This window comes from Cibotium barometz, chromosome 1 (assembly GCF_041138505.1).
Source record: "Cibotium barometz isolate CiBa-2024 chromosome 1, ASM4113850v1, whole genome shotgun sequence".
Taxonomy (NCBI): domain Eukaryota; kingdom Viridiplantae; phylum Streptophyta; class Polypodiopsida; order Cyatheales; family Cibotiaceae; genus Cibotium; species Cibotium barometz.
The window spans coordinates 17209523-17222671 of record NC_141046.1 but is presented as its reverse complement, the minus strand read 5'-3'; the positions used below and the strand labels follow the sequence as shown (position 1 = coordinate 17222671).

General features: G+C 45.4%; 1 protein-coding gene across 1 annotated transcript in view; it reads right to left on the bottom strand.

The window, feature by feature from the left end:
* Positions 1-13149, bottom strand: part of LOC147641661 (myosin-9-like) — a 74705-nt gene that overhangs the window by 45153 nt on the left and 16403 nt on the right. Inside the window, exons 4-6 of the mRNA XM_086797936.1 lie at positions 4047-4192; positions 3814-3970; positions 3575-3633 (exon numbers count right to left, since the gene is read on the bottom strand). Of these exons, the coding sequence (XP_086654062.1) occupies positions 3575-3633; positions 3814-3970; positions 4047-4192 (362 nt within the window). The remainder of the gene's footprint in view (positions 1-3574; positions 3634-3813; positions 3971-4046; positions 4193-13149) is intronic.

Below are 13149 nucleotides of genomic sequence, written 5' to 3'. Positions count from 1 at the left end.
TACAACATCAAAAGATTTGCAGAAATTCACAAAGTAGCAATAAATCCTTTTGATGTCATGCTCTACCCTCCTCGATGATGACCCAGAGGGTGAAGATGTGGTCAAGGGTAGAGTAGCTCCTCTGAAAGCCAAACTATCCTAAGGCTCTGCAGCCCTATCTCTCTGCAGATGAACTGCGCTCCGTCTCTAGCACCGATCCATAGAGTTTGGCCAATGTGTGGCCAATCACGATCGCCCTATAATTATTAGGATCAAGTGGATCTCCGGCTTTGACAATGGGGATGATGGTCTTAGCAGACCAAGAGGGTGGAAATCCTTCACAGAGCTCTATTGAACATGCAGGCTAGTAGGGGCGCCAGGGTATCATCGGCATGTGAGATGTACTCCGCAGTGAGTCCCTCAAGACCCTGGGCTCGCCCATTACTAGTCTACGAATGGCCATGAGGACCATGCCCTTTGTGAAAAAGGTGGAGGTGGTAGAGCGGGGATTTGGTGGTGGGGTTGGGGGTGGCTGATTAGGCATATGATAGAGGGAGCGTGCATAGGAGTGCCATGTGTCTGGGCAAGTGATAGGTGTGTAGGGGGGATGTTCTCGGAGTTTCCTCCAAGCCTCTTTGCAGTTCGGCCCTAAGAAAAGTCGATATAACTCATCCTCTTTCCGAGGGTAGAAATCTCGTTTCTTGTGTTGGCTGAGGCATTGAAAAATCCGTTGTGCTTGGCGCTTCGTGATTTGCTATGCAATGTTTGTATGCAAGTATACACAAATCAGTTATATTTAGTTGGTCACGTGTATACTATATTGATGGCCAATTGAATGGGACTTTACCCAAACATTGATTCGTGTGTGGGTGGGTGTAAAACTAACCATGTGGTGAAGCTTACCTCATGCAAAGATAATAAAACACCTCTTCAAGAAGAAAAGACACCATCATCAACTTTTGTCCCATTCCCTTCATCATTCTTAAAGGCACATTGCTTGTTTAATCTTCCATATCCTAGCTCCGCGCAGTTCTTCATACTTGCCTCTCTTCTCCGTACAGCCCTCCATACAGCCTCGTGGCTGTTGTACATGTTTCATACAATCCCCATGACTTCTATTCCTGCTCCGTACACCCTCCATAGTAGCCTGAGATTGCGGGACACATGGTTGTGCTACTCACTATACTCCAAATCGATCTAGCGTACTTCTTGGTGTTGGTGGTAAGTGAAGACCACAGGCTTCCCAAATATCAATTTGGCTACCTGGTGAATGGTACCAATATACAGTGAGTTTCCTCTTTGATCTAGCATATATGTTTGTTATTGGGCTATTTTATATGATGTGCATTGTCACCAGCCTAGACATTTCCCAGTATGAAAGGGGTCTGGTGGACTCCAGGATGTCTAAATATTTGGAAAGTATAAGCTTTGGGAATCGGGGATTATCCTGGAATACAAAGGACCACACTACTAAAATTTAGGAGAGTTGCTATTTTTGGCTCGACACTGATGGAAATTATGTTCGCGTCATTACATCTAGAATGGGGCAGATACCAAGAGTTGCCAAAGTACCTATGACAAATGGGCTACTAGTTGGGATATTTTTAGAGGTAAAGATTATGAGAGAACCCATGTCTTAGATTGGGACATGTGGCAAGAAAGTGAATCAAAGTGAGACAAGTGGCCTTACACACTTCACTTCAGCTTCTGTGTGGCTCTCCACTTGTCATCATAACCTTCTCTTTCCTTTTTCACTCATGGGAGCCCCAAATCTATAAATTGGAGCCCTCTCTCTTCATTAAAAGAGGCTCTCAATTGCTGCACACTAGCCTCTCCCACCGTTACAGGTTGCCCTAATGATGGCTACTCTCTTTCTCTCTCTCTTGAAGGCGCCCATGAAGAATACCGCCTGTTTGGGGACTATTTTTGGAGGCTTCCATCACAAAGAAATATTGAAGGCAAGGGTATTTAATCATTTTATTATAATTTCTAGCCACTGTATTTGTTGTACTAGCCCTTTGTACTTGATGTATCTGCGGTACCAGCCACTGTACCTATTGTACCAACCACTGTACCGGCTATACCAACCACTGTACCGGCTGTGCCAACCACTGTACCAGTTGTACCAACCACTATACCTTGGTACAGCTATACATGCCGTACCAACCATTGTACTTATTGTACCGACTGAATGGAGAGTTGTACTTGCTGTACCAGCTCTATTGCATGAAGACCCATGGTTTTTGGGGAAGAATCAGTACCCACACGGAGGTATATGGATTATATTGTTGGCTTGACATTTCTACAGCCTGTGTTCCGGCTTGGTAGCCTCCTGCAGGGCTGTGTTATGGCATTTGTATATGAATAATCCGGCATCTCCTGTGGGAGAGTAAGGCCATCAAAGCTTGTACATGATATTATTCTCCTTGGGTAATAAAATACTCCAGGGAGGGGGAGGGGGAGGGGGGGGGGGGCCCATTCCGGCCTCTATGCGGTGTCACATGTGCAAGCTCCATTTTCAGCATTTGTGGATGTTTTGTCCAGCTTTTATGTTTTATGCAAAGTGATGATGGATATGTGTTAAGGCTGTGGCCATGTTTAAATGTTTTAATATGCATTGATGGTATCAACAAGTGTGTCAAAGGCCCTAATCCCCCGGGCACCACGAGTTTCATGCATGGCCTAGCAAAAACCCTAAATTTTATCCAATTTGTATTGGATATCGAAGGGTTGCATTTAATACAAGTATACTGGTCAGTGAATTTTTATATGACGTCATGGCTATACAGTAACTCAGAGATGCTTAGCTAGCTGTGACATTTGTTTGTGAACTCTTGATGTACTAATGAGCTACCCAGCTGCGCTATGAGTTGCGAAAAAGTCCGGCTGGAGTTTGCCTTGGATAATGATTCTATATGTGAAGACATCAGCCTTAATTCAGCCTCGAAATCATCATTGAGTCGATTGCTATTTGTATGCTATTATCGTGGAGAATCCGGTTGCCTGGCTGGGGACTTCATCAGGAGCCCACAAAGCTTTGTAAAACACAAATAATCTTGTGGTAATAAAATACCAGAAAAAGAGAGTCAGCCTATCTCTGCATCCCCCACCCCGCATGAGTGGTGTTCATGCATGGACACAGCATAGAGCATTTGTATATATCTTGTAGATGCTTATTTTTACAATTGTGTGTCACATGAATTCTATGATGACTCTCGGAGTAAAGATGGGGCATGTGGCTGACTGAGCAAAAGCACCACTTTAGAGATGGAGAGATCATAAGAATAAATCAAAGAAGAAAGAATCTTCACAAGATGGCCTCTAGATCAAATGAATCATTTAAGGTTTGAATGTTTTTTAAAGATAAGCTACACATATTTTGTAGTCGGTACATCAAAAAGGTGATCAGTCTGAATATACAAACACCGACCGATGAGGGTACTTCTACCTTCCTATAGGGAGTGTCAAAAACTAGACACAATTAAAGGCCTACACGGTATATTTTTAATACAAACACAAGCACAAAAATGGACAAGACCCCCTCAGAAAATTGCATGATAGAATAAAACAAGAAGGCAGCTGGCAACACGCTTACCTTGAATTGTCATTTCGAACAGTTTTTGCATTACCAAACGCTTCAAGAAGTGGGTTTGACTGCAACAAGCTTCCACGAATGTCAGTTAGACATCAAACAACTGCCATATAAGAAACTGACAGGAGACATTGAAACTACAAGCCTAACCTGAACAAATTCTTGCTATAAGAAGTTATGCAAACACACAACTGATTTCAAGCATGTGAAAAGTTGAAGTAACAATTGAGCGAGGGTAATACTTCCAAAACTTGCTGTTCGACTGTTCTGCCATCAGTCATTGCTCGGCCACCCATGAAGGCAATGTACTGCATCAGTAGCTTGGTGGTTTCTGTCTTCCCAGCCCCACTCTCTCCACTGACGAGTATAGACTGGCTTTTACCTTCATTGATCATAGCCCTGATCAAAAAGCTACAGTAAGACACTTACACAAACAACCAGCTTTACAGATTGCCAACTTAGTAGCACCACTTGCCTATAAGCAGTGTCTGCAATCGCAAAAACGTGTGGACTCAGTTCACCAAATGTGGCTCCTCTATACTGTTCCATCATATGCACATCGTACAAGTGGGGAAGCTTTGCAAATGGATTGACAGCGATCAAGATATTCCCTGTGTAAGTCTGCCACATTAAGAAACGATTAATCCACAAAAATTGAAGAAACAAAAAGTTAACCTTAATATGCAAAAACAAAGAAAGCGAAATTCCCTATAAAAATTTACGTATCCAATCTTTGGTGCATACAAAATTCACAATACCTTCCACTTCACCTGACAATTAGATTACCTAACAACCAACTCACAATTAAAAGTCAACTTGTTGAATGTTAAAGTGTGCTACAAATAACAGAAATCCTAGAGTAATGAATCAGTTTATTTTTCACAAGATCCTATTTTAAAAATGTAAAATGATGGGGTCATTCCTACAGGACAACTGACAGTACTGCCAAGGCCTATTTACTGGTGAGACAGTCAAGATTTTGACAACACTAGATAAGCCCAATCAGAGTAGACAAAGGAAATAAGCTGTTAGCCAGCTTTTCATAAATGCGGTCAGTCTGCCTCATTTTCAAAATGAAAGACTATAAATAATGTCAGATCAAATGCTAGGGGGACAAATTAAAATGCCTTGAGTACCTTCTTCTTCTTCTCTTTTTCCATGCGTAAATTGTTCTCTAGTCACAAGGTTTGGTTCCCGCCTGGAGGTGGCTTGGTCTTTGTCATCATTTGGCCATTTATATGGTTTCCCCAAGTTTCTTGTGCCCAAACATGGCCAGTTTCTCGCACCCAAATGTGGCCAGTATGTGGATCCGAGAGTTCTGGGTCCCAGTTCCACACTTTCCGATGTGCCACATTCGTGCCCAGAAATGCCAATGATGTACATGTTCCATGACCAGGAGATTTGTCCATAAATCAAGTGCACATGTTTGCATGCTTGACATTGTTTTCGTGTGACCTGCATTCGTGTGTTTGCTTGCTATGAATGTCCAGATCACGGGCCTCTAACCTGTTTTGTGGCCTATAACCAGGTGGTAAGTTTGCTCAAAAACTTTGGTCATTTTTATTAATATCTTTTAAAGTTATAACCTTTGCACGTTCACACTTGTAATAAGTGAGTGGACATTTAATGAGTGTGCCCAGGCCCAGCGAAGTGAGCACCCTTCCTTGGGCACACAAACGATCAAAGGTTGTGGAGAGGGCCACCCACTCATAATTGGTGACCCCCCATATATTGTTGGGGTTTGTGAACAATTGAAGGAGACTCAAAGGAGGGTGGAAAAACGAAGACCATCTTTTTTCTTTTTCATGGTGTGGGCTGCCGGCTCCCCATTCGCTGATCTCCCTTGCTTCATGCGCTGCTGCTGCTGGTCGCCTCTCCTACGAGTGCTTCTGGTGCTGGCCGCCTCTCCTACAAGTGCTGCTGGTGCTGGCCGCCTAATGTACAAGCATTAATGCTGCTGGCCACCTGTGTCTACAGTGTGTGACAAAACAGGCCCAAAAGGGGCGTCAAAAAGGGCCCAAGAAGGCCCTCTATATTGACCTCACAAAGGCCTAAAAAGGCCTTTTCTCCAGGTCGGCCAGGCTGGCCGACCTGGCATTTGTGGGGGGGGGGGGGGGGGGCAGCACTATATAATGCTCCACACTGCCCAACCTTTCCATCGGCGCTCTGCCCCTGTTATACCAGCTCTGCGCAGTGCTCCTTCATCATCCACACCATACAGCAGCCGCCCTGGTTATTCATCATCAAGCATTCTGCATCAAGCAGCACGGCGCCTCTGCTTCACCATCTCAGCACGGCACTCTGCCCCCTGCACAGCACACATCAGTGCCCAGATCTGCTCTGCTCCCTGTGCACCACACATCAGCGCTCAGGTCAGCACAACACCCTGTTTTCAGCAGACTTGCGTTCTGCAGATCCACCTGTGCAGCACTGCTCCATTCTGCAGCAGCCCTGTGTTTGCATCCTTCGACATCGACATCCTCACAGAGTGCCACCGCAGTCCCCGACGCGAGCCTTCGTCCTCGACCGTGCTCTTGCTCCGACTTCGTCCTTGCTTCATCGCCAGTCTACTTCCTCTGGGTCACTTCATCAATGCCTCACACAAAGGCCCTCTTGTACTGGATTACATTCACCATTATACATATATTCATTCATCCATTTCATGTTGTGCTGAGCTTCTCTGATCTCTCGCACATCAGATTCTTTCGTCCTTTTGCCCTCACATGGTATCAGAGCTATCATGAGCAAAGGGAACCAAGACCTTGAGAGCATACAGCATGGATCGACTACCCGCGATTCCGGAGGACCAGCCTCTGTCACCAAAAGTTGATTCTCCATACTCAGATCAAGACCATATGGAGGATGAGACTTCTTACTCATTGGAGAGCCCCGTTTGAGGTCTTACATTGGGAGTCAACCAACCTTTCACCTTCCACACCTTTGGCATCACGATATTCCTCTCTGAGCTTACCACACTTCGCTTCCAGAGGGGGATACACGCCTACAGCCAGTGTGCCAGTACCTGGACCCCAGTATCCAGCCTTATCTGGAGAGCCCTGATGCACAGTCTAGCCGACAGCCTGGACTTCAATTTGGGTCATTCTCTCAAGGAGGACAGGTACCAACATGGTCATCTGAAGATCCATCCTCGTCAACTCGACCGGAGACCGTGTCAAGTTCTTATGTACCATTGAGTGCTTATGTGCCTAACACTACCTAGGTCCACCACTGCACCACAAGTTCAGCATATTGTACCACCTACCCTGAATAGAGGAGGGTCTAGGAGTAGCATACGCTCTCAAATGACTAGTGTACAAGGAGGTAACACAGTTTTCTCTTCTAGTTCACTTTCTATTTCTGCTCCTAATGTGCTTTGGAATATTGCACTACCTCAAGCACAAAACCCTCCCACCCAACCCATGTTTCTTCTGACTAGCGTTGGCATGCAGCCATTACCAGCCGCAGGCCCGCACCTCCACAGGGACCTGCATATGGGCATGGAGAGTCACCTCTAGAGGTTTCCTTTCTCTACAATACTCCTGGTCGATTTCTTTACAAACTGCTGCTCGACTTCTTTATAGAACTGCCGATCGACTTCTTTAAAGAGCTGCTGGCCGCGCCTTCGCTGCAGAACTGTTGGCCATCTTCGTTACAGATCTGTTGGCCATCTCCTTACAGGTGCTGTTGCTGCTGGTCGTTTTCCCACAGATGCTATTGTTGGTCGCCTATTCTACTGGATGCTGCCGATCATTTTTGGATACAAGCTGCTACTGGCTATTGGTTGCCTCCACGACCAGGGAGGACAACATCGTCATTTTGCTCAACGAGTTACCTCCCACCGAGAGTACCCAGTCCAGGCCCCAATACGGGCACGCCAGCATCGTGAGTGGACCCAGAAAACCAGTATCGTGACTGTTTACTTCAGTAAAGAAGGGCGGGAAGATTTTCTCGAGGGACTTCCACTACGAAGGGATTTCTTCTCCAAATTACTTGTTTGGTATTTGTATTCATGCCTGGTGCATTTATGGAAAAATCTGACTTAAAAGCCAGTGGAACACTGTACCAATAAAATACTCCGATAATATACATAAGGATTTCAAGTGCTTAAGTGTTGCTAAACCTCGATACGGTGCCCAATACGCAAAGCAGCCACAATACCAACCAGGGCCTGCTGGGATTTGGACTCAGGACCTTCCCTCCCCAAGTCACAAGCCCACACCACAAGGCTATGCGCCCGTAGGCTGTCTTGAGTACCTTCAACAGCCCTTATGCATTTAAATCCCAAATATGCTATGCGGTCAAACTCGCAAAGAATGATCTCCCCCAAGCAAAATCCCTTGCCGCCGCCACATGAGGTCTAAAAGGAACTGCAATACCTATGCAAGAGTTCGCAAAGCACATCATGGCATACATGAAGGGAACTTTGAAGGTTTGCCCTCGTAGAATTAGGGAAGTCGAGATTCCACTAACACGCATGGCTCTCTCCTGACGATTTCTGTGCAACTCTCCACATGGAGTGCCGCATGTCTCGGTGGCCCCACATTGTTGGGGTTTCGGAGCTCTCGTGTGTGTATTCGCCATGTCTGTGAACAACTATTTGTGTCCCTGCTTATGTGTGTGTGAACTCCCCTCAAGGGCTAAGTGAATGTGTGAGTGTCCACCCTGTGTGTGTAACCTCATCCATGTATACGTGTGTGAAACCCTACTAAGGTGAGAATGCCTCTTATGTGGATAAGATAAGTGTATGCCATGTGTCATGTGTTTATGTGATTTGGGTGAGATTAAACATTCCTGCAAAAAACAATTTGGGGGTTTTTCAATTTTTGACCAAAATTAGCTACTTGAAGCTGCCTCTACTTTAAAATTGGGGGTTTTGCAAAAATAAAGCAAAATCAATCAAATTGAAGTCATAGACATCCTTTTTGAAAAATTCAGCAATTAATATCAAATTAACTCCTAATTTGCCTTTAAAATTTGGGGCTTTTGTATAATCCATAATTTGTCTCACAATTTGAAGCTATTGTAGCCCACAAATTAGGGTCTCTTTCCCAATTTGACCATTTTTAGTCAAAATTGAGGGTTCTAGCCTTGCAGTTTTGAGTCTCATTGACTAAACACCCTAAGCGGTTGTTCCCATGGGCTACATCAACATTATTTTCTGGAGCATTTTTTCCAAGGACTTCACCGACAACATCGACAGAAGAGTAGGAGTATGCACACGTGTGCAACAGCTCTACGGAGAGCATCTCTCAACTTGGGAGATTTACCTTTTTTTATGTGTAAACGTCATGGGTCCTCTGTCCGGGCTGTCCATTTGTAATAAATGTTCATTCTATGTGCCTTGTTTTATAAAAGGCTTCATCTTTCCATTATCCCAAGAATCTAGAGCCAATGGGCTAACTAAAGTGCTGGCCTTCCTACCTTGGTTGCATAACATGTGTGTATTCACCGTGTATGTGAACCACTGTTTGTGTCCCCGCTACTGAATGTCACATGCACTCTGCACTCAGTGCATGGTGACAAGATGGCTCATCATCAGAAGTGCAACAGTTGTACAGTATTAGAACCCAGTAGGATGATATTTCTCGATACGCCGTGACCCCATTGTACATCCTCAGTACAAGATAAGTCAAGCACAAGCTATGTAGGTCATTCCTCAGCCTTAGCGGGTCAGACAGTCAGTCAAGTCCCTTAACCCACTTGGAGAGAATCATTCATGCATGTAGAGTCAGTAGAAGCCTTAGGGTTTGCATCAGAAAGCACTCTGCATCCTGCATAATATGCATTCATATGCTTGTGCATCATTTAGAACATCCCAGAAGCCTTAGGGAATTTACTAGGATTTATCTGGTATTTTTTCCATATTTTTTAGTATTTATTTAGCATTATTTGTCATTTATAAATATAAACTTTATTAAATGACCAGCCAACTTGACCAACCTCTAGTTAGTATAAATAGGCTTGCATAGGGCTTAGTTTCTCATTCAGTCTTCAATGTGCTAAGAGCTTTCCTCCTCAGCCCTAGGAGTTTCCCTTGCCTTCAGCACTAGACTAGTCTCATCCAGCCCTTGGAGTGTTTGAGGTTGCTTCAGCCAACCCTGTTCAGCCATAGGCGCCTGCATTCAGCATCAAATCAGTCCCTGATTCAGCATACAGTCCAGCCTCAGTTCAACGCCAGAATTCAGCCAGCGTTTTCTGCATGTGCACCAGCCGCCTACAGTCATCTGCGTTTACAGATCAACAGCCGTACACTCTGCGTTTCTGTCCAGCAGCAACACACCCGCGTTTCTGTTCAGCAGCAGCAGTACAGACCGCGTTTCAGTCCTACAGCCTGCGTTTTCAGTCTTGCATCAGTTCTACAGCAGTACCCCGCCTTCTATGCATCATCCATACATGCAACAGTCATCTGGTGAAGGTAACACAGCATTCATAAGCATTTACAGCATTCTAACATAGCTTAGAACAGTCCACCATCTCCTTTTCTCAGCCTCAGGTGTGCAGCCCTTCCTCATGCCCTTGGGAAGAGTGCATAGGCTCGAGATCAGGTCATCGAGGTGTTTCTACAGCCGTGTACAATTCAGCCAATCTCCGATCCTCCGAGATCTTGCGTTTGGCTTATCTACAGTCCATAGTCATTCTCTCTAAAGAAATAAAGCAAATACTATCTCGTTATCGGGATAGGGGGCCCTTCGGTGGGTAATTCGGGACCCAATCTGGTGTACAGTTCTCATATCTCTCTCTCATATCTTTAAAGTTTGAAGTATTAAAGTGGATTGCTAAACTCACGAAACTCAGGATATAGAAGACGGTGTGAGCATTTGTGTGACAGGATCTTCCAATACAAAGACTTCCAATGCATATCACATTGGTATCAGAGCCAGATTCTCCACACACACCGTATCCTAGCACGGGGGCATCCTTGGATGGTTAGATTGCGTTCCGGCACGACCACCGACTTCAGCATCATGTCTAGAGAAGAGAGTACTCATCAGCCGGAAGACGTCTCCCCCGAAGGAGACCATGTTCTTTCGCCTACAGCAGACACCATAGCTCTTCTTAGAGCTCAGAACCAGCTGCTCATGGAGCGTCTCCAACTCTTGGAGACAGCAACAGCACGTCCTTCTACACCTCCAGCAGCACCCGACTACATCTCCCTCTTCTTTCAGATGGAACAACAAAGGAGAGGATGAGGCCCGAAGGAAAAGAGAAAAAGTAAAAAGATGGGACTATGAGGACGCCCAACGCAAGATCAACGAAGACCGACGTCAGGCTAAACTCACCGCTCAGGAATACCAACGTGAGCTTGATCGAGAACGTATGTTACTCGAGCACCAACGGGAAAAGGAGGCCATACACTTGAGGTATCAGCAGCTCTCCTCAGTCTCCCCAATCATAGGTGTCACCAGCCAGCAGTCCGCAGCAGCATCAACCACCATCATTCGCAGTCAACCAAACTTTAGTAAGTATGATGGTAAGTGTGATCATTCATCAGTTAATCAATTTATTCATCAGTTTAATGCTCATTTTCCATTAGCTAGGATCACAGACCCTCAAGACAAAGTCCACTTAGCGGCTCCCCATCTCACTGGTGAGGCAGTCACTTGGTGGCAGCATTGGTCTAGTATTCATATAGACCAGGCCACAGATGTCACAGCCTTTGACTGGGACATCTTTGTCCATGACCTGAAGACCAGATTTCTCCCGCCCCAGTACATGACCGGTCTGAAAGACGAGTTCTATGGACTCAGACAGAACGGATCCCCAGTGCTTCAGTTTTCCAGTAAGGTTATTACTTTAGCACAGCAGTTAGGGTTATACGAGCAGGCTAAGATGGAGCAATTCATTCGTGGATTGGACTCTAACATTCAGTTCACAGTTCGTAACTTTGAACCAAGTACATATGATCGGGCTCTGACTCTCGCTCAGAATGAAGAAATGAAGCTTAACGGGGGCAAGCCCAAGCAGTCATCTCAGTCCAGTACCAAACACCAGCAACAACAGCAACAGCAATCAGCTGCACAGACAGGGAAAGGTAACGCATCTTCTAAAGATGCTAAAAAGAATAGCAGTAATAGCTCCAGTTCAGGGGGTAAGAAAGATAAAGAACCTAAGAAAACCCCTGATGAAAAGGCTAAAGCAGGCATTGCTGGAGGTTATCTTCCTCCAGAGGAGCAAAGGAAGTACCAGTCAGAAAATAGATGTTTTTTCTGTCATATTATATGGCATGGTAAGAAGGATTCCCACAAATGGCAAGCGGCACAAGCCGCCAAAGCTCCTTCTGCTACAGTTGCCATAGCCTCCCCAGCTCCTCCACCCCCGCCTACTACCTCAAATGCAGTTCAACTTTTACCTTCCATGCATCCTGTGCCATCCGTGGTATTTGATGCTAAGCAGAAGGGTGAGAGCGATGCTGCTCAGAAGAGCCTCATCCGAGCTTATGGCTCTGCCCAGGGCCGACAGTTTGTAGTCCTTTTCGATATGGGTAGTTCTGAAGACGCCATCTCTCCCCAGTTGGCTAATAAATTGAACTGCACATTAGTCCCATATCATCTGGATGTGGACGAGTTTACACCTGGTCTTCGCACCCACATTTCCCAGAAGGCACATCAATTTGCCTTTGAAGTTCAAAAGGCCTCATTTCAACGAGATTTCATCGTCTCACCTCTGTTGGGGTGTGACATGATCTTAGGAATTCAGTGGTTCCGTCAGTTTGAGCCTATTCCCGATTGGGGGCAAGACACTTTTACTATTTATAAAGGTTTTCCTGATCCTGTCATGATTCGTGGGGATAGAAGCATTCTTGGCATTCCATTGATTTCGCATCTCCAGGCCAGACGAGCTATCCACAAGGGAGCAGAAGGAGCACTCCTTTATGTTCGTGCTCAAACAGCCCCTGTAGCATCCGTTCCACCTTCAGTCCCTCAGTTAGCAGACCTCCTATCCAGACACCAGGACATTATGCTTAGGGACGATCTCCCGCCCAGTCTCCCACCCTCTCGCCTTGAGGACCATCACATTGATTTGGTCCCTGGATCAGATCCTCCTAGTTTCCCTATCGTCTTTCCAAGACTTTAGAGGGCAAGTTAGAAAAGCAGTTATCTAAGCTTCTCCGAGCCGGATTCATTCGGCCTTCTTCCTCCCCATTTGCTGCACCTATCCTATTTGTCCAAAAGAAGGACAAGTCTGCACGCCTTTGTGTAGATTACAGGACATTAAACAAACTCACTATCAAGAATAAGTTTCCTATGCCCAGGATAGAGTACATTTTAGAGCGTTTAGACGATGCTAAGTTTTTCACGAAGATCGACCTCAACAGTGGTTACCATCAGGTCCGCATTTTTGAAGCTGACATTCCAAAAACAGCTTTTCGGACAGAGAGTGGTCACTACAAGTTCATAGTCATGCCTTTTGGGCTTACAAATGCACCCGCCACGTTCAATAAGATGATGTCGCAGTCCACATTGGGAAGTGTGTTTTCATATTCCTTGATGACATACTGGTCTTCCGGCTACTGCGGAGCAGCATGAGAAAGATGTGGAGAAAGTCTTGCAACTTTTGCGAGATAATCAACTCTACAT